This window comes from Otolemur garnettii, unplaced genomic scaffold (assembly GCF_000181295.1).
Source record: "Otolemur garnettii isolate 467f Iridium unplaced genomic scaffold, OtoGar3 scaffold00023, whole genome shotgun sequence".
In the NCBI taxonomy this organism is placed as follows: Eukaryota; Metazoa; Chordata; class Mammalia; order Primates; family Galagidae; genus Otolemur; species Otolemur garnettii.
In genome coordinates, this window is record NW_003852418.1 from 4,903,721 (window position 1) to 4,929,099 (window position 25,379).

General features: G+C 42.0%; 1 protein-coding gene across 1 annotated transcript in view; it reads right to left on the bottom strand.

The window, feature by feature from the left end:
- Nucleotides 1–25,379, bottom strand: part of PTPRT (protein tyrosine phosphatase, receptor type T) — a 762,820-nt gene that overhangs the window by 207,038 nt on the left and 530,403 nt on the right. The window contains exon 11 of the mRNA XM_012803799.1: nt 8,735–9,008. Within this exon, the coding sequence (XP_012659253.1) occupies nt 8,735–9,008 (274 nt within the window). The remainder of the gene's footprint in view (nt 1–8,734; nt 9,009–25,379) is intronic.

Here is a 25,379-nt window from a genome sequence, read left to right on the forward strand (position 1 = left end):
TTTTTTTTTAATTTTTTGAGGTAGAGTTTTACTTTGTCACCTTCAGTAGAATACCGTGGCATCATAGCTCACAACAACCTCAAATGCTTGGGCTGGGTTTGAACGCACCACCTCTGGCATATGGGGCCAGCGCCCTACTCCTTTGAGCCACAGGCGCCACCCAGAACCCATTCTTCAACTCATGAATCCAGTTTTATACAACTTTGCGGTTTCCCCTCTTTTCACCATTTGGAGGCAATCAGTCCCAGTTTCATGGGGTCCTTCACTTTCAAGGAACCTAATGGAGGCAGAGAACCCACTGGGTGGAAACGTGGGCTGCTATTGCCATGAGCCTGGTTGAGACTGGGGTTGGCACATTTAAGTCTCAAGGCCCAGGCTGATAAGATTATCACTTGTCAACATTTGGGTAACCTTCATCTCCTCCTCCAAATGAGTTTAAAGCGTATTTGCACAGGAAAGAAAATGTTCTTGCTCCCTCAGGCCTCGTAGCATGATAATAAAAGACATAAGAACTGTAAGTGAGTAAAAAATAAAGTAGCGACCTGGGAGAGCTCATCTTGGTATCTGTGCAAGGTGACACTCAGGGAATTTCTTATCTGAGGAGAGAAGTTTGAGGCACAACAGAGCTCCACATGTTTTTAAGAACACGAGAAAAGGCTCAAATGGGGCAATGGGGGCCTGGAATTAGAGATGCCAAAAAGCGGATAGGGAGGCTGAGCCCCTGGAGACAGACACCACTGAGGACTGGGAATGAGGTCCAGGCAGGGACATGAGACCTGGACTTTGGTGACAGATGGGAACAGGGAAGGGACATGTAGCACACCAAGGTTGTCCAAAGTGGTTATAGAAAGGTGGTGGTGATAACACTGGGTTTGAAATATCCAGTTCAGTCCTCCTCTCCAGTTCCACAAGGCTCTGCAGAGCTAATGAAGTCAGAACTACGTTCCTAATACAGGACTTTTGCAACAAGCAAATGGTCATCTGGGGACTTTTGGTTCACGGCTCCCTGTTACTGTGGTTCTGCCCCTGATAGGCAGGACCCAAGGTTGGCTGCCCCCTCTGGGGTATGTGCATGGCAGCCATAGGTAAATCACTGCTTTCCAGAGCAGAACCAAGGCATGGTGAGTGTGGGACATTTCTTTATCATTCTCCATGGAGGTACAGAGAACAAGCTGTTACTAAAATCCCTCCTTCAATATGGAACCCCATGAGACTCCAGGGGTTGTCCGGCTGGTTGTCCATCTGTTGACAAAAGTGGAGTCACTTCGTGAGATCAACCAAGGACACAGTACGGGTGGAAGCACCTTGCTTAGTGTCTGAAACACAGCATGTGCTCGATAATCGAAAGACCTCAGGATGTGTGATAGGAATTACACAGTGCTTCAAGAGTGAGTCTGGAAATTATAAGAATTTAAAGGCAAAGCTTAGTCATTATGGAAAACTGGTGGTCATGAGGGATGTGCCCAGATATTCCAATTCTCCTCCTAGGCACACAGTGAGAAGGCACCACCTTACACGTTTTGAAATGTTCATGGCCACCTTGGCCGATGGAATGTGAAAATACTGTGTATCATTCTGTGTGGAAACTTTTATAGCCTATTTGCTACAATTTTTTCCCTCTGATTTAGTGACTGAGTCAAGACAGACTTTCCATCAGCCTGAGTCTCTGAATACCTGTGATGAGCAGGGTCCTCTGCTGACTCACTGAGGATATTTCACAGGAGTTAAAAAAAATTTTTTTTTTGATAATCCACTGACATTTTATTGTTGTTCATTACTACAGAATGACTTAGATGATTCTAACTCAGACAGCATCTTTCTTACAATCTCCAAGACCCACCCTGCCATCTGATCTCCTGGGGGTCTGAACTCTTAGTCCTCTGGAGTCTGGGTCTCCTTGTTTCACAACCATGTGAGTTTTTTGTATGGGACATGTTAACTGTCAGTGAGCTAACAACAGAGTCAGGAGATAGGCTGGGAAAGGCTATCTCATCCCTAGAAGGTAAGATCAATTATGTAAAAAGAGTCAACTGGAGCAGATATCAGGCTTGAAACCACAGATGAGAAATTAAATTAAGAAGAATAAATCCTGGGGTGAGTTGTAGGTGGGTCAAGGCAGCTGGGACATAGACCAGAGTCCTGGGGCCCTCCCAAGTTGGGAAGGTTTACATTTCCATGGGGATAATTGGGATTCTATTGGACAAACTGGGCTATGCCAGGCCAGGATGCTCCAGCCTCCTGCCCTCTCAGGAAAACAACAAAAGGTAAAGAGAGGGGGGCACCTGTGGCTCAAGGAGCAGGGCCCTGGCCCCATATACTGGAAGTGATGGGTTCAAACCCAGCCCCAGATAAAAACTGCAAAAAAAAAAAGGAAAAGAGAGCAAATATTACATTCTTATTGATGTGAAAGTATAATGTCATAAGATGCTTTTATATACAGCATCCCTTATATACATGTACTGTCCCCATATTTTTAAGAAGTGGATCATGAATCACATTGTGCATCTTGAGATGTTAAGTAAACTGCTCAAGTTTGCAAAGCTGAGAGCAGTCACAACTCCAAGCTGAATCTGTCTGATGTTCCATGCCATAGAAAATACACCTATGTGCAAATATTTCCTTAACCCTGCTTGGACACAACTAAACACAAGTTTCTTCCAGTGCATTCAGGGACATAGAATTTCCCCCTAATCTAGTCCTACCTAGATCATTTCAACTGCTACAATGTGATTGCACTGCAGACATGGTGAGCTGCTCAACAAAGCATCTGGCTTCCAGCTGCTCTCAAGAGGAGACGGAGTTCAGGACTTGGAGGAGGAAATTGGAGAAAGTGGACGATCGCCCTTCTACTTCCCACTTCTCTTATTTAGCTCAGCATTGGGCAGAGGCATCACCCAAATTAAATGTACCCCCGCATGACCAAAAGGACTTGGCGAGGAAAGAGTTTTTCCTCTGCCTACAGAGAACACAGCACTGCCCAACAAAAGGGGGCTTCGGACGGATACCTGCACGAGTTGGCCACACTTGTTATGCACCCCCCTGTTCCTTATCGTCCTTTCAACTTCACAATTATGGCTAATGGTGGTGAGGATGCAGAGAACAGTAGGTTCAGCAGGCCTCATTCTGGGAAGAGCAGAAAAGAAACAACGCACAACTGTACCCACCTGCTGTTTCCAACCAAGACAGCTCTTCTGGGCACCATGAGGGGGATTTGGAAGAAATCCAGGCTGCCCAGGGGGCTGGAACTTGGGAAATGAGACACCAGGGGAGGGAAAACAGTTTTACTACTGTGATGGAAAGAAGCTCCTTTAGGACTCATCTGTTCATAGTGAAATGGCTCAAAAACACCTCTCTCATTCTACACTGACTAGACATAAAGACTATTGTATTCACACTTGGAGGTTTTCGTTACTCAAGGCCCTTTCTTACTCCTCAGAATGACTGTGTGAAGTATGTATTACTATTCCAATTTATAAGTGAGGAAACAGACTCACAGACAAGAAGAGGCAGTTCATACTTTCATTCATTCATCTATCAAATGATTACCGAGTATCTACCATGTGTGAAACATTGTACTCAGGACAGAGGATACAGCAGCAAAAAAGACCCCAAGAAGGAGTCATGTAGGACCCAAAACATGCCATTGAAAATATATCCAGTGTTATAAAGAAAAAGAACAGGCTGATGTGTAAGCAGCACTGGTAGGTGGCTCTTAGGTAATATGGTCGGAAAGTGATCAGGGCATATAACATTGAAACTGAGGTCTGCCGTAAAGAGACGGCACTCTTCTGAAGACAATGGAAAAAACAGACATTTTGGTAAAACAGCATGCATCAAGGTCCCAAAGTAAGAAAAACATTTGGGGGTATTTGAGACATAAGGTCACAGGAAAGGTTTAAGGTAGGAGGGGCAGTTACATTGTAGCAGCCCTGGTCTAACTGTATCTCAAGAACAGGGATAGATTCTGAGCATCCCCTTTGAAGGAGGACATGGTGTAAAAAGGAATAAATCAGAGGAATAAATAGGATAAAAGAGGTTCATAAATTATGCTGTGTGGAAAAGAGAATAAGTAACACCATGGTAACTATTAATGAGAAATGAGTTGGGTGGCCAGGGGCAGGGAGTTGGGACAGTCATATTTTTTCTAAAAGGCTGGTATGGGAAAGAAAGATTTGATTTGTTCCAATCAATACAAGTGGCCAAGAGAGGAGAGTTAAGGAGACAGAATTTGGCTTTATATAGGGAACAAAGTTCCAATATTTTTATCTGCTCCACAAAGAAATCAACTCTCTTTCACTCCAGAGACCTGCAGTAACCAAGCTGAAGCACCATAATGTCTTGCCAGGAACACTTTATGGGAGACATCACTTTTGGCTTTTGGTCAAAACCAGATGACAAGTTCAAAGTCCATCCAGCTCTAAGATGCTAAGAATATATCATATAGCTGTATCCAAGACAAAGGGATACCATATAGCCTGATTTGTGAGAAAGATAGGTGTTACGAATTCTATACCAATGACAATACTTTGATAAATGAGACTACCCTTTGTTATCTGTAAGTGTCAGCAGGTAAACGACAGGTTACTAACCAGATCAAAATTCCCCATCAAATGCCTGTGAACAACTCACATTTCATGCAAATGCCTACTAGCGACCCATCCTACTTGAACTCTCCATAGTGGACTGGAATATTCCACAGTCTTTGGTCACCATGGAGTATACAAAATGTCTTATGCTCATGTTACTAAGAGTCTCCATTGAATGAGTGACTTCCACATCCCTGATGTGGAACTTAATATTAATGATAGCAGAACCTCTGCAAGGTGACGACCCCAGGGACGATGACAAATTGGTCGACATACAGAGGTGGTGAACATAAGGAACAAGGCCTGCTGTATCGTTACGTACACGTGGTGCATGTCTGGTCGATGAAAATTAGGTCAACTTAAGGAGGTGGTGAGTGTAGGGAGCTGGTCAGCTATGGAGGGTCCCTGTACTTGACACAGCATTTCACGTCTATAGTTTTGTCTTCCCCCACTAGAACGCAGACACTATGGGGCTGGGATTTTGTTTGGTGTACTGCTACATTTCCAGCAGTAAATGCCAAAGGAAGAAAAATGCCTTCTTTTTACACATAGCACATGCTTGATAAGTGCTTCTTTAGTTGAGCAATCATTTCTAATTCTTTCGGTAGCTTCCCTAAAGTCACATAGCCACCAGGGCTTCATGGGTAGGAGGTCTGATTATAAAGACTGAATTCAAAGCTAGTCTGCTGAGCTGACAAACCACCTTTTAATATCCAGAGAATAAAGATATCTGGACCCTAGAATTCTCTTACCCTGTCCTGTCTAAAAATTATAGGTAGTATAGAGAGGAATGAAATTGGTTGATAATAAATTATCCATCTTGGCCTGCAACCATCCTGCAAAACAATGCCCATGAATGTCATCCTTTCATCTGTTTAATTAACTTTGTTTCATCCTTTGTTTTAAATCTTTTAGTGATATTGATTTGAGGAATTCTGCTTCTCATTTGACCCAAGCTACTTTTTCCCTTTTTATAATGGAGCAAGGCAATGCTCTCTGTCTCCCCCGTCCCCCTGTCCCCCATCAGATCTCGTGCTTTTGTCTTCTGTTGTGTTATGTGGTCATCAATTTTCACGTTTACTCATTTCCTTAATGTTCACCATTTTTCTTTGTAGAGTGTTGGTGTTTGGCTTTTTAATGGTAGATTGGAAGGCTGCCTTTCTGTTTAAAAAAACTGTAACTTTTGCAATAGTCTCAGTATCAAAAATAAAACAGTAGTTATGTATTTCCTTGTCCAACATGTGAAAATTAGCAGATTTTTATTTACAGTCATCAATCCTCCAACTCTTTCTCAGTTTGTGTTGACAAAATGCCAAATTATAGATCCAGATCACAATCGCTAACTTTTTTACATTATGAATTTTCTTTTAAAGTTTTTTCTCTTACATTGACCTTCTGTTTCATACCATACATGTATTTAGAGCAATTGTTTAGCAGTAATGCTATGCTTAATTAGTTTCATGCTCACCGTGGGTCTTTGTTCTGTATGTCTTTATTTTTGATTTCTTCTTTTTGATTCATTGCTTGGTCAATTGCTCTCTGAATGATTTATTAGAAGCAGGGCTTATGGGAGCCCCTAGACACTAAGACTGTCTCTCTGATATATTTGTACAAGAACAACAACTTGGCTGATAAGGAATTTGGGTGTTCCTCCTGAATAATGCTCAGGCTTAATGGCACTGTCCACTGCCCTTGATGACAGAGAGAAATCTGACCAGGGCCAGGCAGAGATCTGTTACACGGAGATTGGCTGCTCTGCTCCTGTGACCCCTTTCCCCCAGCTCTTTTTAGTAAAATGTAATACTAAAGACAGTAATTTGAAATGGTGTGGAGTTTTTGCTTAGTCAGAAAAATACAGTACTCTGAGTGCCCAGCTCCCACCGCTTTCCTCTCTCTGCTCCTGTGAGGCCAACTGTACCTCTAAGACACTTGGAATAGGGGACCGTCCAGTTCCACTATGCTGTGTTTCACTACTGGGAGTCTTAGTTCCAAAATGAAAGCATGTCTGCTATGGAATGGAAGCCATGAGTAACTAAGTGGCTTTGCTCATCTCAGCAGCAGCAGTAGGAACGACTTCTGAAACAAGGCAGCTTCAGAATAGGACGCTTCTTTTTTGTCTTCATGGCAAAACCCCATGTCTCAAAGAGGGAGCCAATGATGTGATGTTTGGGGCATAAAACCTCTAAGTGTGTTCTGCGTCTCCTGCATTCTGCTCAGGGCCGGCCATGTTCTGGGTGGGGACATTCCTTCTGGGGTATGGCTGCCGATTTCTCGGGTTCTATTCCTAGATCTTATGAGTATCTCAGTGAGAAGAATCAAGTACAGCTTCTTTGCCTCTTTGCAGAGTGGAAATCCAGTCACCCCTCTTGATATGTGCCAAGAGCAGGAAAAGCCGCACCTTCCTAGAGAGCTATGCGGGACCGATACCCTGGCCAGCGTGGGATGCGGAAAAGCGAGAAGTAGATGGGCCCCAGATGCTTCTGTGGGTCTGTGCGTCTTCCTACTCAGCACACGAGACGGCTCCATGCAGAGGGGAGACCAGATGGACAGGTAAAAGGCAGTCTGGGAAGCTCTCTTTGTAGTTTTGTACTCTGTAAAGAGTGTGGCTTGAACCAGTAATAAATGCAGAACTGAAATACCAAAGTGGAATTTAAATAGGTATGTGGACATTCTAAATGTTAATTAGCTCCTCCATCCAGGTTCCTCACCAGGCACTGTCTGCCACAGACAGACGGAACGCTCTGTCTTGGCCACCCAGAGCCTGCACGGACTGTTCCCCACAGACTTCACCAAATCTTGTTTTTGTCTCAGCCTTCCTGTCTCCTGTGAGCTTCTCACTCCTCCAACTACACCGCATAACACAACACATGACAAACCCCCTTGCTTTTTTATACGCTCTTGGTGGGGACCGACTATTTGACACATAGCCTAAACCTTAGGGCCTGGCATTTGTCAGTGTTTGTTAGATGTAAAATGAAATGTGGCAACCTGGAGTGCGTCCACAGAAACACCCTGGATGGAAAATGACAAACTTGTGCTCTCAGAGAGTCTAAAGCCTGAAGGAAAGAGGACCAGATGGGTGTGTTTGTGTAAAGGAGAAGTGGGTGGGAGCAAAGGCCTTACATAACTGAAAGAACACCAGCTAAGAAGCTGATGGCATTGGTTCTATCAGCGCCTAAGAGTGTAGTCATGGTCAGCAGGTAGAAACTTCAGTAAGCGATATTTAAGAAAAAACCTTCTTGGAGACACAGCCCACCCTACCCCCAAATTACCTCGGAAATAAGTGTGTTCTCTGTCTTTGGAGATATTCAAGAATAAGCACCAATATCGGATAACTGTGATGTAATATTGCTTGGCATGTTGAGACTGTTGTTTTGGTGGGGAAAGAGTGTTGTCTGAAATCAAAGATCCTTTCTAGCCCTGTGATTTTCTGATGTTATGTCTGACACCACTACTTGGCCAAAGAACTAGTTGACACAAAACCAGTTACCTTGTCTTTGGAGAAAAACTACAGTAGAACCTTCATAGTTGACCACTTCCTTACACTGACCACCTCGCAGACTGGACATACACCACAAGTCTGTATCAGTATGTAGGCCTGGTGCCTTATGCGGACCACCTCCATATGCTGACCACTTTGTTTCAGTCCCTTGGATGGTCAACTTACAGAGGTTCTACTCATTTTATAATGTGACTCACAGTAATAGCAAAGGAGCTAATATTCAAGGATCGATCAAAACGTGCTTAGCGCATTCCTAGATAACAAATCAGGAGGTATTATCACTATTACATACAAAGAGATCGGGACTCAGATAGACCATGCTATTTTCTCAAGTAAACACCTTCTCTATACTCTGCAAAGCTTTCTGTCAAGGGCCATAGTAAATATTTAAGGCTTTGTGGAGTACACAGGCCCCACTGCAACTGCTTAACTCTACTATTAAGCATCAGTGCAACTATAGACAATAGGTAAATAAATAGGTATAGCTGTACTTTTGAAAAGCCTTCTATTAAACAAAGCAAGCACGGGGCAGGATTTGGCCCATGGGCCTCGGTTTCCTGCCTTCTGCTCCAGAGCCACGCTGCCCCATCATGTGAGAATGGGAGGACTCGACAGCAAGAACTGGCCCCCACGTGGCCATACTTACTCCATTGGCTTTGCTGAGTGCCTGGAAATAGATGCTGTAGCTTTTCAGGGGAGAGAGAGGAGGGTTCCAGTAGCCATTGTATGTCTTGTTGTCACCCACTGTGAACGGCTGGGTGACAGGCAGGTTGGCAGGCTTCAGCTCAGCGGCAAAGTAGTGTAGAGAATCGAGGCTGGAGGCGTTCCGATAGCTCACGGGCACCGAAAAGCACTCGATAATGTCGGCGGCCCTCCGTGACTTCTGAAGTCGTTCCTCCTTGACAACCAGCTGATAAACACTGGACGGGAGAGAGGAGAGGCAAATGGATGAGCAACTCTTTGGAAGAACGAGCTCGCTCATTCTCCTGGTGGCAAGCCAGCCTCACCTATACTGAAACACCTTCATGACGTCCATCTGCACCTGAACTTCCCTCCTGAGCTTCAGATTTTCACACCCTCTGCTCCGTCAAACTCCGTCTCCATTTAGATGTCTCAAAGCCAGTTCATACTGGACGTGTCCCAACCTCAACTCAGCCCCAATCCCTACAAACCCGTCTGCTCCTCCTACTTCTCTTTCTGAACGAATGGCAGTTGCCTTCTGTCGAGTGGCCAGATCCCAAATCGAGGGCTCATTCTCAGTTCCTAATGCCTCGGTTCTCGCTCTTCACCTCTAATTAACAAACCCTGTTGATCTGGCTTCTGCAGTGTTCTATCTGAATCACCTCCCTCTTCCCCTGGCACTGATAATATCTAAGTTGGGCACTTTCCCACCTCTTACCTGGGCTCGACTGGTTTCCTTACCTCTAATTTATTTGATCAGTTAAATCAACCCACTGAGCTTCCTAATCATATAGCCCTGTCCCTCTTCAGTTTCATAGACGCTCTGCTGTCCAAATTATATAATCTAAACCCTCGTCCTGGCATTTGAAACTGTGCCTGGTTCTCGGTCTTCTGTTCAAAAGGTCTTCTCATGACATTCCCTTAATTCCAACTACTCCAGACCTCAAGCTATTGCACAAACATCTTTTGGATCTCACCCCATGCCATCCCTATCTCATGCTTCCTCTGCCTGCAATGTCTTCCCAGCCTGGCCACCTGTCTGTGGATGTCTTTCCCTAAACGCTGAGCTTATCCTCACCCTCCTCCGGGAAGCCTGTGCGGATCCACCCAGGCTCCTTTGCTAGCTAAGCTCCCTAATTGCTCTCTTCTTGGCTCTCCAATAATATGAGATGAGACTCCTGTCTCACTGGCTAGATTGTGACCTTTTAAAAAGTAGGAGTTGTGGCTTAGTTATCTCTGCTTTAGCCTCCTTACATACACACTGCCCAGCAAAATGCCTGCCACCCAACAAGTGATCAATGAAAACTTGTTCAAATGAATCAAATTGGATTGAATTAAAACTGAAAGCAAGCATGAAACTCAGTCTGACTGGTTGCAGAAGCACTAATCAGATAAGCATGAATCCCTGGGCTCCCGTCTAGGGATCTCCATATTGTTCCCCCCAACTTAAAAGAATGTAAAACGATGCTAGTGTGTGACTAGAGCAGACTGAGCCTCTATTAAATATCAACTGCATACCCAGCATGTCGTCTCTTCCTTGTACAAGTTCTTCTAAAGTTTAAGAATTGAATAACATTTTCCCATCTCTTCCAATGTCTGCAGTTTGTACTTCTCTTGAATAAATGCTCTACTTTTAGAAAAGCTTTATTGCAAAGGTCTCTGAGAACCATTATGGTCTAAGACAGAAGATTAATTGCCCAAAGAGTGCCCACAGGAGACTTCTGTGAATTAATGAGGTGGTTGCAGCAGGGGCCCCAAACCAACCATTTAAAGAGGGCATAGTGAAGTAGCATGTGGTTTAGGGAGATGGAACATGGTGCAGCTACCACCCTTCAGACCTCCCATCTAAAGACAGTCAAGAAGCACAGTATGAGAGAAGACAGACGCAGGACTATTTCATTAACAGGCTGCAAGGGACTTCCCCCAAGAAAATGTGACACGCTCAATATGGCAAGCGCTCCCCTGAGTTTCCTTGAGCATGGGAAGGGTCAGCCATGTAAATGGGAAAGGGTAGCTGTGAGTGTATGCAACACTGAGACGGGATGACTGAGTGGGGTGAGCAGTGCTGTGGATGAGCATCTCTGAGTGGAGGTGAGGAGCAGCTCTGCTGCCCTATCTACACATCTGAATGAGGACCTGCCAGCCCAGACTGCACGCGGGTAATGTGTGAGCAAATGTGGCCAACCTCTCAGGGAGTGATGCTGCTTCTGAGTGTACACAATGTCTGAATGAGGATCTGTAGACCCTGAGGGCGTCTACCTCAGACGGAAGGCATGAATGGAACGTCCAGGTGAACGTAGCTACTGAGTGTTGACTCCTGAGTCACTGTGCATGACATCTGAGTCTGTCCAGCTTCCCAAAGCGTGTGTGAGTGCATGACATCTCTGTATGGTGCTACGTCAGCTGAAGTCAATAAACGTTTAAATTAAATTGTGACTTCAGTACCCACTTCCTCCTCAACTCTGGGGTCATTCTCAATTGCACGGTTATGCTCAGGACAGCTAACCTCGAAGCAGTCGCTGAAAAGCAGCACAAGGACCTAAGACCCAAACCCAGACATTACAGGGTAGGAGTGGAGCGGTGCTTATAATGAAGTTTTTAGGATCTGCCCTGCTTCATATTATAACCACAGTCTCTGGCTAGAGTGCTAAGGGAAGCTCAACTGATTCAGGGTCCATTACTAATGGGACTCTGACCTGTGAGAAAAAAGGTAAAAGTTAAGAAAAAGGAAAGGACTGAGGGATGGCACCTGTGGCTCAGTGGGTAGGGCGCCAGCCCCATATACCGAGGGTGGCGGGTTCAAATTAAGCACCGGCCAAACTGCAACAAAATAATAGCTGGGCGTTGTGGCAGGTGCCAGAGAATCGCTTAAGCCCAGGAGTTGGAGGTTGCTGTGAGCTGTGTGATGCCATGGCACTCTACCGAGGGTGATAAAATGAAACTCTGTCTCTACCAAAAAAAAAAAAAAAAAAAGGAAAGGAAAGGAGTGATTTCAAGAAGCAGACAGCATTGTGGGCTCTCCTGCTAAGGCTTGCAACAGCACCTGAGAATGCCGGCACTGGATGTGGGGGCATGTGAACAACCCAGCCTCCTGACCAGCTCAAGAGGAGCCAACAGCTTCACCCCAAAACCAGGGGTCGAAGAGAGCTGGGACCCTGCTTTCCCCTATAGCCCAAGCTATTCCTGACCCTTGGTTTGAATATGTTCAACCCAATAAGACCTTTGTCTTGTGTTTACAGCCAGCGCTCTCATCCTACCTGGAAGCCTTCTGTCATCCTTCGCCTCTAACTTGAGACCTCAAAGCTTTGGGAGCTTCCTTGAGGCTGGATCTCATTCCTAGAATCACTTTCCACTGTCCCTGGCCCTCCTATGACGGGATAAATCAAGAAGAGCCACAAGGCTGGCCTCGTGTACTTTCCAGGTCTGTCATAAGATTCCCCAGTTGTGGACAACCAGGGTAACAAGACCTCCTTAGGCTCTGAATACTCGAATGCAGCCAAGGCCCATAAAGGGAGTCGGTGACATCTCCAAGGGTGTCAGCCTATAATCCCACCACCTGCCAATCTGACTATTGAAGCTCCACTTGTCAACCAAACTCAACAGCCTGATCACAGATGAAGGTGCTGGGCCTGAGAGGTCAACTGTAGCAAAAGCAGAAACCTGGACTTTTCATTCATAGTTCAGCATCTTTTCTTTCTTTTTCTTTTTCCTCCACATTCCTTCTTTTCCTACAAACCAACAAAATGTATGAAGGGCCTTCCAAGCGTTTTTTTAACTTGGCAGCCTAAATTGCTTATCTTATCCTATCCAACCTCATATGAAATCACAAGGAACAGTAAAGGATATTTTTTGGGGGGGTTTCAACTGTGTAGTCAACATATGGTTCCCATACGATTGGGATTACAGTGCCAAGGTACACCGAGAAACTCCCCCAGGCCCACTGCACCTGCAGCTTTTCCATTCAGAGGCAAATGTGCAATGCAGTCGGAAAGATGTAAGTCATTTTGTCAGATAAATCTGTTTGCCGATGAATTGAGCCTCTCTCCAAGACCAGGAACTTTGGGGGAAAAGAGCAGAGAGGAGAAACAGTACCTGTAAGTCTCCTTTTTCTGACCCTTACCCTTTAGGAAAGGGTGGGAGAAAGAAGCAAGAAACTAGGTCTGATTTTTATTTCTTGAACGAACTTCATCCTCCTCCTCTTGGGAATATATTTATCTAAGAGCATGCTCTTTTCAGCTTACTGGCAATGATAAAATCATGCCTAAATGAGAATAACCCCCCAAAAGTCATATCTCCAGCTCAGAAAAAATGGTTGCAATAAACTCTTCAGGATCATTTATAAAGAGAAGGGATAGTTTAAGCAGGAAACCCCTGATAGCAGGAGATAAGAATAACTTAAAATGCTCACCTCACAACACAAAGCATTTACTCAGACATTTTCTGCTCTCATGACACCTTTTTTATTTCTCCCAATGAGAAGGTGGGCATTTATGATCCTTTTCTTTGCATTATTTATCCTGCGGGCCTCCTCTTGAAGGGCTCTGAAAGCTATGCTATACCGCTGACCCCATCTTGGGGTAAGGTGGCGTCTGTGAGGCCAAGGGGACTTTACGCTTTCTGGGGGTCCTGCCATCTGTGGCAAACACTGGCAGGACTTCCCTACTGCTCAGCCATCTCACGCCCTCCAGTTCCTAAGCTAAAGGTTTAGGGGTATCCAATATTTTTTCTTCTCTAGCAAACATTGGAAGAAAAAGAGTTGTCTTGGGTCACATGTAAAATACACAAACACTAACAAAAGCTGATGACCAAAAATAAATAAATAAATAAATAAATAAATAAAACCAAAACAAAGCAAAACCAAAAAGGTCCATGAATCCTGTTCACAGTGCCTGACATCATAGACAAGCAAAACAGTCCTCAAATAATCTACTGTGGACACCCCTAGTAGATGTTGAGTGACTTGTACCTCTCTGACCAGATTCTACTGAAGGGAACCAGGGACCTATCAGAGCCATCTTTTTATCAGTTCCTGTGGCCCAGGGAGAAGTCTCTAGCCAGGGGCTGTATCCTTTCAGATGCTGAACTCAGGGACAGATGGAGTGCATGCTTTAGCTCATAGGTGACGATTGTCCAATTCCAGAAAGGTGCACATTTTAATCCATGTTTTCCCAGAAGGAGGCAGGGCTTAGTTCAGATTCTTCCAGAAACAGACCATGAACCAAGGTTTCAATGCAAATGATATATTGAGGTCCCAGAAGCAACCAATACAGCAAGGTAAGCAGAAGAGAAAAGGGGAGAAGGCAAGCAAGGGTATGATGTCCGGCAACACCATAGTTTCAGCCTGATCCTATCAGGAGCTCAGGAGCATACACTGTGCCCTAGAATTTTTCTCATTTCATTGGTGATGGGCTGCCCCAGAGACACACACACTCTCAGCTCTGTGTGCAGGTCACACAAGGTGGTTCTGGTAGACTCATGGCAAATCTCCAAAGCAGTTCACCACACCTGGGAACGGCTTGCACCTGGGACCTAAGGGATGGACACAACGCAAGAGAGGGAAGATTCCAAGATCTGGGTGGGCACCAACAGTGCCCCCTACAGGGCAGTTGGAAACAACAACCTGTAAAAAAAGAAAATCAGAAATCTATTTTGGCAAGGTACCTTTCACCCTTTATTTCCAATACTGTTCAGCTGAAGGTTATGGTAACCTCTCATCAGTCACACTGGCTCTTCAAGCAAGGGCAATGAATAGTCATCTTAGAATCTTAAGGGGGTTGTTCAAGATTGGTAGTTCTCAACTGTGGCTTCTCATTATAATAATCATCCCAGGGCTTTAAAAAAGCTTATTCCTTGGCCCTACCCCAGACCAACTGAATCAGAATCTCTAGAGATGAGACCTCAGCATCAATACTTTTCTAAAAAGCTCTTTAGATAGTGAAATGTGCAGCTATGAAACCACAAACCCAGGTTATTGCTATGTTTATACCTAGGTTCTGGTGTTTATTTATTTATTCTGATATTTGTACCTTTATACTCGACAGGAGCATTCATTCCCCTCTGGAATCCTCACCCCCTTTGAAAATCATTGATTTGAGTCATTTAAAGTTTACTAAAGTATTAGTTCATAATTACTAGCATTCTTGAGTCATCACATATCTCATCTCTTGATTTATTTCTTCCACAGCTTTTATCCCCATTTAAACACGTCTCGTTTGATTATTTGTTTCCCGGCTCTCTGTCTGCTCCCAAATTGACCGTGAACTTCATGAAGACTGAAACCTTGTTGTTTAGTTCACTGCTTTTAATATTATGCTGAACACACAACAGTTGTTCACTAAGTACTTCTTAAAAAAGAAACAAATTTACAAAGATTTATAAAATGAATTTTAAGTGCACATTCTACATCCATCTCACCACATGCCTCAGTGTCTTTCTATATGCTGTCCCATCTGCCCACAATGCCTTTTTATTCCTTTTCTCCATCTCACAGCTCCTCATCCAATCCAGACCCAGAGCAAATGCCACCCTTTCTGAGGAGCCTCTGCTGACTTGCAAACTAGAGCTAGTTTCTCTTCTTCTGTTCGCATAGCTCTTTGCCCACACTTTTGTGACAGCTCCCACTCCTGTGCGCTGCAATGATGTTGTCATTCAGTGGAAAATGTCTACCAGATACCTACCATCTACTGTGGAGTACGTTATGCTCTTTCCATCTAATATCTCATGTGAACTTCCCAACAATTCTAAGAGGCAGATACTATTAAGCCCCTTTGACAAGATAAGAGAACTGAAGCACAGAGAGGCTTGAAATTCTTCCCAAGGTCACACTGCTGTTTGGGTGCAAGAGCTGAGGTTTATAAATCTAGGCAGTCTGACTCCTGGACCCTCCATCTTAACCACAGGGCTATACCTTTTTCTATCACTCCAAAGAGTAAGCCATCATTTGTATTTTACCTGCCAAAAACTTGCTTTTTTTTTTTTTAATCTTTTTATGTCACGAAAAAGACGACATCACTTTATACAATTTGGAAAGTGAAGATAAGGGAAAAAAATGTTTCCCTATCAAATCACTCTAATGCAGCCAGCCATGAAATGTTGATGAATCCTTTCCCATTCTTTTCTTCTGAAAGAACAACCTCTGATTTAATATCCAATATTAACAGAAGAAAGCCTGCCATCTTACAGTGCTCTTGGTTGGTTGGCACATATAATTTTAACAGTAGCTACAATATGCTCCCAACATTACATATCTTCAACTAGTCCAGAAGGTCTGATGATTTAGCAAACTTGTCAACAAGGAGTCCTAACATTGGCTTTGCTGAGGCTAGCCAAAAGTAGAAAGTCTTACCTCTAACACACTGACTGAGGATAACACAGTTTACATAAAACTTTTCTCCCAAAGGTTACTTGACCAAGTGAACCAGAGGAGCATGTAGATCTTGGCTGTTCATGGCCCTGGCAGTGATCCACAGGAACGGGGGTCCAGGCCCTCCATAGTAAGGATTGTTTAACTTTCTTCTCTCTCATGTGGTCTCTGTACTTCAAAAGGTTAATATGATTTCCCAAGACAGCAGGAAGCTTCTTTGTCTCTATATTTTTCCAGATTACCCCAGTAATCCTGTGCTGGGCAGGACAGTGATGGGGGAAAGGTCTGAGTTGGCATTAGAGTTGATTCTTAATAGGTAATGACGACTCTAGCCATCATGGAAAAGTTAATCAATAGTAAGCAAGGACTTCTGCAACACATCTTTAGTGGATTGTGAATAAAGTTGATTAAAATACAATGTGAGCATTCACAAATCCAGTTTCTAGTCCATGATCTGCTAACACATAGCTGTCAGACCTTGGGAAAGTCATTTAATCTTACGCTAGAATACAGTTTTACCCCTCTTAATCCCTCTTTCGGGTTCTACGTGTCTATCCCTTGCCTTCTATGTGCTTTGCAGCTAATGATGGCCCTGTGGACTTCTTCAAAGGGTTGGGTTAGACCTACTGGAGTCTCTGATGCTGGTGGAGAGGGACTGAGGACTTAAGTCTTACTCTTCCCTAACCCACACCCAGCCAAACAACAGCATTTTCCAGTACTTTCCTAGAACAGAAGTAAAAAAGAAAAATCCTGCTCTTTTTCTTCAAGGGGAACAGGCTCAAGGGTAACTGATCCTCTCACAGGATCACACACTTGCTTGGATTCTTCACCTTCTCTTCCCTGATTCCCTCCATTCCTTATTGGTTTCTACTTGGGAACACCCCCTTAACAAATCACGTGCATTCAAATCTTTGGCCCATGAGTGTGCTTTTGAGTGAGTCCGACTTATAATAACCTCCACATGCTTCAATTTCCTCCTACTTAAAAACATGATGGGGTGGGCCTTCCTGAATGATGGAATAAGTAACTTAGCACTTTCTCTCCCCAGACAGCGGTGATTAGACTGGATAGTAGTGTGAATATCAACTGTCTCAGGAGTGGGCTGGAGAAAAAATTATAGCTTTAAACCCTATGTTATAAAAGAGGAAAGATCTGAAATAAAAATATAAGTTTCAACTATGACAAAGTGGAAAAATAAGAGCAGAGTAAACCTCACACAAGCATAAAAAAGGAAAGAATAAATATCAAAATGGAAATCACTGCAAGAGGAACCATGAAAGTCAGAGTGAAAAGTCAATGAACCAAAAGGCATTTTTTAAAAAAGAAAAACACAACTGACAACTTTTTACACTGACCAGGGAAAGAAGAGGGGTGAGATAAACTACTGAAATCAGGAAGTAAAAAGTGGGCAACACTACTGACCCTACAGAAAAAACAAACAAACAAAAAACACACTCATAAGGGAACACTATGAAAATCTTTAAGCCAAGAAACACACACACACAAAAAATAAAATAGATAGCTTACTAAAACTGGTTCATGAAAAATTAGAAAATTAAAAAGGCCTGCATAACAAGTAAAATAGTTGAATTAGTAATTAAAATCTCTTCCACAAAGAGAAGCCCAGCCTCTGGATGGCACCTGTGGCCCAAAGGAGTAGACCACCGGCACTACATGCTGGAGGTGGTGGGTTCAGGCCCAGCCCCGGCCAAAAACTGCAAAAAAGAAAAAGCCCAGCCTCTATGGCTTTGCTGGTGAAGTCCCCATCAAATATTTAAATAAGAAATAGTTTCAAATTTTTTTACAAATTAATCCAAAAAGTAGCACAGGAATGAATGCATCTCAATTATATAAGGCCATGGTATTGAAATCAGACACAGATATACAATAAGAGAAAATGACTGTGTTCTCACTTGTGACCCCCAAACGTTTAACCAAATATTAGCAAACTGAATCTAGCAATGTATAAAACAGATTACACATCATAATTAACTAAGCGTAATTATCCCAGGAATACAGACCAGTTTAATACCTAAACACATGCAAAATAGCATATTTTTAAAAATTTCTGTGAATTTAAGGGGTACAAGTGTGATTTTGTTATATAGATATATCACATTGTGGCGAAGTCAGAGCTTTCTGCATATTCACCACCGAGATAACATACAATGTCTTCCTTGTCTATCAATCCACTCTCTGTGTTTATGTGTCCACATTATTTAGCTCCCACTTACAAGGGAGAACACGTAACTTTTGTCTTTCTGCTTCTGAGTTATGTTTCATAAGATCATGTCCTCCATTTCCATGCATGTTACAGGAAAAGATAAGATTTCATGATTTTTCATTATTGAATAGTATTATGTATATACACAACATTCTCTCTATCCAGTCATCTACTGACGGACACTTACGTTGATTCTGTGTTTTTTCTACTGTGAATAGTGTTGCAAAAAGCCAGACACATACAGGTATCCTTTTGATATAATAATTTCTTTTCCTTTGGGTAGATCTCCAGTAGTGGGATTGCTGGATCAAGATGGCCATTCCAGTTTTAGTTCTTTGAGAAACTTCTCTGTGGTTCTCTATAGAGGCTCTGCTAATTTACATATGAATAGATGAACGGGCAGAAACCACATGGTCATTGCAGTTGATGCAGAGATAACACTTGATGAAACACCATATGTATTTGTGATCAAATATACTATAGAAAGGGAAGTAGGGCTAAGAGGGAGTTTCTCAACCTGATGAAGGCCATCTACAAAACATATAATGTTAACATTATACTCAAAGGTAAAAGACTGAATGCTTTTCCTAAAAATTAGGATCAAAATAAAAATGCATGAGGCTCGGTGCCTGTAGCACAGTGGTGACGCCGCTATCCACATACACCAAGGCTGGCGGAGTCAAACCCAGCCCGGGCCTGCAAACAACAATGACAACTACAACAGAAAAATAGCCAGGCAATGTGGCAGGCGCCTGTAGTCCCAGCTATGTGGGAGCCTGAGGCAAGAGAACCGCTTAAGCCCAAGAGTTGGAGGTTGCTGTGAGCTGTGATGCATGGCACTCTACTGGGGGCAGGATAGTGAGACTCTGCCTCAAAATAAATAAATAAATAGATAAATAAAAAATAATAAAAATGTATGATCAACCTTGTACCAGAGATTCTAGCCAGTGAAATAAAGAAAAACTTAATTAACTAGTTTCATTAATTAATTAGTTAATAGCACCCAGATTGGAAGTAAAACTTTTAATTCTCAGGTGACATGAATCTGTGTGTAGATAACCGTAAGTATTATCTAATATACACACAACTAGAATTAATAAGCAATTTTAACAAAGTCACAGGATACAAGATAAAGATATAAAAACCAGCTGTATTTTTGTCACTACTAAAGAGCAATCTGAAAAAGAAATAAAGCAAATAATTTAATTCACAATAGCATCAAAGGATATTTAGAAAGAAATTTAACAAAGAAATGAAGTACTTGTACGTTGAAAATTGAAAAACATTGATGATACAAATTGAAGATCTAAAGAAATTGAGGTATATTTCATGTTTATGGATTGAAATAGTCAATATTGTTAAGATGGCAATTATCTACAAACTTATTTATAGACTCAGCTTAATTCCTTTCAGAATCCCAGGAGACTGCAAACACTAGTAAGCTGATACTAAAGTGTATGTGGAAATGAAAGCACCCATAAGAGACAGAACTTTTTTTTTTTTGAGACAGAGTCTCACTTTGTCACCCTGGGTAGAGTGCTGTGGCATCACAGCTCATAGCAACCTCAACCTCAAAGTCTTTGGTGTCATAGCTCACAGCAACCTCAAAGTCTTAGGCTCAAGCGATTTTCTTGCCTCAGCCTCCCAAGTAGCTGGGACTACAGGCACCTGCCACAAAGCCCGGCTGTTTTTCATTGCAGTTGTCATTGTTAGTTAGCCAGCTCGAGGCCGGGTTCGAACCCACCAGCCTTGGTGTATATGGCCGGTGCCGTAACCACCGTGCTATGGGCTCCAAGCCAGAACAATTTTTAAAAGTAAAAACAGCGTTGCAGGACTTACAGTGTCTGAGTTCATAAATTATGAAAATCAATATTGTGTTATGCTGGGAGAAGAATAGACAAATAGATTATTGAAAGAGGACGGAGAATCTTGAAATAAACTCCTACTTTTATGATAAATTGACTCCTGACAAAGATGCCAAGACAATTCAATGGTAACAAGGTAGACTTTTCAGCAAGTGGTATAGGGTCAATTGAATGTCCACATATAAAAATCTAAATTTAAATTCTCACTATATCTTAAATGTAAGAGGTAAAAATGTAGGAGAAAACAGCATGAAATTTTCATGACCTTGAATTAGAAAAAAAGTGAACAGATACACCCAAAGCATGATCTATTAGTGAGGGGGAAAAATGAAATGGATATAATTAGATTTTTTAAAATTAGGCTTCAACAAACATCATCAAACAAATGACAATACAAGCCACACATGCTGAGATGAAATATTTCCAAATCACATGTGTGATAAGACTTATATCCAACATACACAATGACTCATTACAACTCAATAAGAAGAAAACAGCTCAATTAAAAAAAGGCAAAATATTTGACTAGACAGTTCACCAAAGATGAAACACAAAGGGTGAACAAGCTGATGAAAAGATGGTCAACATCCTTAATCATTAGGGAAATGTAAATTAGTACAGTGATGAGAAACTGCCACATACACCCTCTAGAAGGGTCATCCGTCCAAAGATGGACAAGTGTTGGCAAAAATACAGAAAAACTGGAACCATCATACATTGCTATTGGAAATGTAAAACGGTGAGTCACTTTGGAACAGTCTGGCAATTCCTCAGAAAGGTAAACATGAAACTCCCATTCATGTAGCCATCATATTCCTACATATCTACCCAAGAGAACTGAAATCATACGTCCCCACCTAAAAACTGTGCACACCTGTTCAGAGCAACATTATCCATGAGAGTCCAAATGTTAAAATAAGCTCAATGTCCATCCACTGGTAAATGGATAATCAATATGTGGCATATTTATACAATGGAATATTATTCATCGATACAACAAACAAACCACTGCTACATTTTATAACATGGATGAAGCTCAAATACGTTATGCTCAACGGGAGAAGCTGAACACACAGAACTACATATTACGTGATTCCACTCATGTTAAAGTGTCAAGAAAGGCAAATTTGCGGAGACATAAATCAGATTAGCAATTGCTGAGCCTGGAATTGGGGATCAGAATCAAATGTACCTGGGCACGGGGGATTTTATGAGGAAACTGTTGTAAAATGGGATTCTGGTGATGGTTGCACGACTATGTAAATTTACTAAAGAATTGTGCACTTGAAACAGGTGACTTTTACAGGATGCAAATTATACCTCAATAAAGCTGTTAGAGATATGAGAGAAGTAGAGTGAATAATCTCGAATGTTCTTTTTGCCTTCAATAGTCTTGCTTTTGCGTTCAACTGAGCACAAATTTTAATATAGAAATGCAATGACAAACCTCTGGTGTGATTGGTCAGGATGGGCCAAGAACGAAATGCGAGCCTTGTTATCCCCAACAGAATGTATTCTGCAATTACATTCCCCATATTAAAGGTCACTCAGAACTAGGAGCTGAAATTTACAGTGATGTGTCTTAGTTATCAACCTTTACTCCAAGGTTCTGGGAATTCCTATTTTTTTTTAATTCACTATTTGCCTAGTCTAAGTAGTTCCCGGAGGATGCATAGAAAGGAGAAGGAGGTATACGTTTGGCAGTTTCTTGTCATGGGTCTTCATTTGGCCTCTGACTAGCTATGGGGCCTGTGCCCCCATCTGTCTTTTATGTAATTATTCATTTATGCATCAGACATTTATTGGGTGACTATGGCATAGGTGGTGCGAATTTGAATACCACTTGCTCGCTGGGCACCAGAAGCTTAGAGCCAAGACTGGGGAGATAGTTATTAACTGTTTACCACAGTCTCATAAAGGAAGGGTGGAAAGAAGAGCTCTGCCAGGGGAGGATTCTGAGAAGAGGGGAGCCCATGAGGGAGTATGAGGACTAAGTGAGACTATGTGTCCAGAGAGCGCTTTGCAGAAGGGGCGCTGTAACAGTTACCTTGAGCCATCACAGTAGCAAGGCATGCGTTGTTATTGCGATGTTTCTGAATGAGACACTAGGATGATGCCTTGCCTTCTGTTTGGGCCCTTCCCCTATGATTTAATTGCATTTGGTATGTTTCAAGAAGGCAGATTTGGGGTCGAAATTTAGAAGAAAAAAAATATGTTGGGTAAAAGAATTGTAAACATTTGGGCAGTGCCTGTGGCTCAAGGAGTAGGGTGCTGGCCCCATATACTGGAGGTGGTGAGTTCAAACCCAGCCCCGGCCAAAAAACTGCAAAAAAAAAAAAAAAAAGAGTAAACATTCAATTGAAAAGTTCAGGTACATTTTACTTATTTATACAAAAGCAAAAGAAGTCTTATGCAGAGAAACAGACAACTATCTACTGATGGCTATAGCATCAGGTCCTTTTCTCCAAAATTTGAAAATATAACTAGCTTGTATTGAGTGCAGACAGGGACTGAAATATATTTTAGGTCAAAATGTAGAAGACCTGGCTATTGTCCTCATATATTTTTCCTCAATCGTGGTACTCTTTCTTCCATAACACCACACACCCAGTCCAATTTCAATACACTGTATATCTAGAATCTGACCGTCTCTCATCATCTCCACAGTTGCAAGCCTGGACCAAGTTCCCATTGTTGCTGGGTTGGATTACTGTACTGGCTTTCCGACTGGTCTCCCTGCATCCACTCTTGCTCTCAATAATTTATCCTCAAGACAGTGGCTAGAACGGCCTTATACAAATGTGACTCAGGTCACGACACTCCTCTGCTCAAAGTCCTCCTACGGCTCTGACCTTACTTAGAGCAAAAGTCAACATCTTTACAATGTCTCCAAGGCCCACTCTAAGAAACTCTGACATCACTCTCCCAATTCTTTAGTGACATTGGCCTCTTTGCTGTTCCTTAAATACCCCAGACGTGCTCCTATTTCAATGCTTTATACTTATGGTCTCCTATGCTTGGAAAGGAGCATCTTCCTTGGATACAGGTATCCCTTGAAAGGCTTGCCTCTTCCCTTCTGCCAGTGAAATTGTACCTGATCATTGTATTAAAAATAACCAGCCAAACTGCAATGTACCCTATTATACTTCTCTGCTTCCCTGCTTAATTTTTCTCCATATCATTTACCATCATCTAATACACCTAAGAGATGAAGTCCTCTTAAGGGAGGACTACAAGCCCTATAAATGTTAACTATTCTTTGGGAAAAAGCCACTGGATGGATACGTGGCTCGTTAGGCAATACTTGGGTAGATGACCTTTGTTTGATGCAATTTTCTAGAGTAGCACCAAATTAAGCAGCAAGGTGGAGGTTTTAGTTCTGCCTGTCCCATGGGCTGCTCTGTCTACCATGCTAAGCAGACAGACTTAGACTTTCCCTCTAGAACTTGCATCCAAAATGGGATAATTCTGACCCGTGCAATAACACACACCACAGAAGAGACATACACTTTAGAAAGGAAAGTAATTCATCATCATTTGTAGATAATATGACTGTGACCTGATCTATCTAAGAGAATCAACGGAGAGGCTTTTAAAATTAATAAAAGAATTCAGGAAAATGGTTTGATAGAGGACAGAGATAAATAAACTGTACACCATGAACAACAAGCAAGATGTAATGAAAAAAATCCTTTTAGAATAGAGTCCTTTAAAATTATCTAAGGATAACACAAATAAGAAATGTACAGGATTGACATTGGAAAGAAAAAAACCCCCTAGATATACAATATAAAAGAACATCTCCAGCCCAGGTTTGGCAGAGTGGGTGTTAAATACATTGTGCGGAACTGAAGATGAATAAATGGAAAAATATGCTGAAGTCCTGGAGAAAAGCATCTCATATTATAAAAATGTCAATTCTTGACAAACTGATGTATTGTTTCCTTTGGGAAAAAGCAAGTTATAGAGGAGATGGGCTTGTTAGGTCATATTTGCAAGCCCTAAAGATATGGATGACCTTAATTTGGCAAGTCTAATCACATTTGTAGTCAACTTTTTTTTTTTTTTTAACAAAAGAATGAGACTCAAAAACCCCTACTGGATATTAAAATGTATTATAAATCTATAATAATTAAACCATGGGTACGGGAATATAAGTTGAATAAAAATGGAATGGGGAGAGGTATGTGTATGAGAGAGAGAGAGAGAAAGAGAGAGAAAGAAAAAAGAGAAAGAAAGAACGTCATGTATAGAAACAACACAAATGAAGGAAAAAGAGAAAATCATATCAACACATAGTGTCAGGACCATTCTGTAATTATGAGATAAAAATATTTAAGACCACATCACGTATATGAACCCACATTGTACTCTAATGTTTCAGAACTTAATTTATTTATTAAAAAATTTCAAGATTCCCTTGTCAACCAAATGCTACTTGAATACCTGAGTCTTGATTGGATCCTAGGTCAAATTTGCAAAAGCCTTGAAGGAAATTACTTGAGACAATTAGGAAAATTTGACTGTGAGCTGTATTTGAGACATTAATATGAGATCCTATCAATTTAAACCTTCCTGAATGGGATGCTTGCTTATATTGTGGCTATGTACGAAACTAACCTTTCCCTTAGACACACACTAAAGGCTTTGGAGTGTCCTCATGACTATAACTAACCCTTAAATGGGTCAGCAACCACATGAGAGATGAGAAACAGAGAGATAAAACAAATACAGCAAAATATGTACAACTGGTGAACAGAGAGAAGGACAAATGGATGCTTACTGCCTCGTTATTGCGAAATCCTGTAGGTTTAAAATCAGGGAAGAAGATAATTTGGGATGGAAACATCTTTTTAAGCTTAACAACAGACCAACTCCCCAAAGACAAAAGATAGATGTGTCTCTATGTAAACTGGAAATGTCTGAATGCAGAATAAAAAATAAAACAATTAGAAAAGCTATTCCCAGAAAATGTGACAAAGAAGAAAACACAATTTTAATATTTAAGAGCTCGTCTTAGGTGTGGAGAATGAGACTGACAAGGGACGCACATAAAAATCAACCAATCGTCTGAGTGAGTGAAGGTGGAGACCATGAACACCGAGATAGACACAGGAATTATTAAACCAAAATTCTAAACAAATATAAACTTCCAACT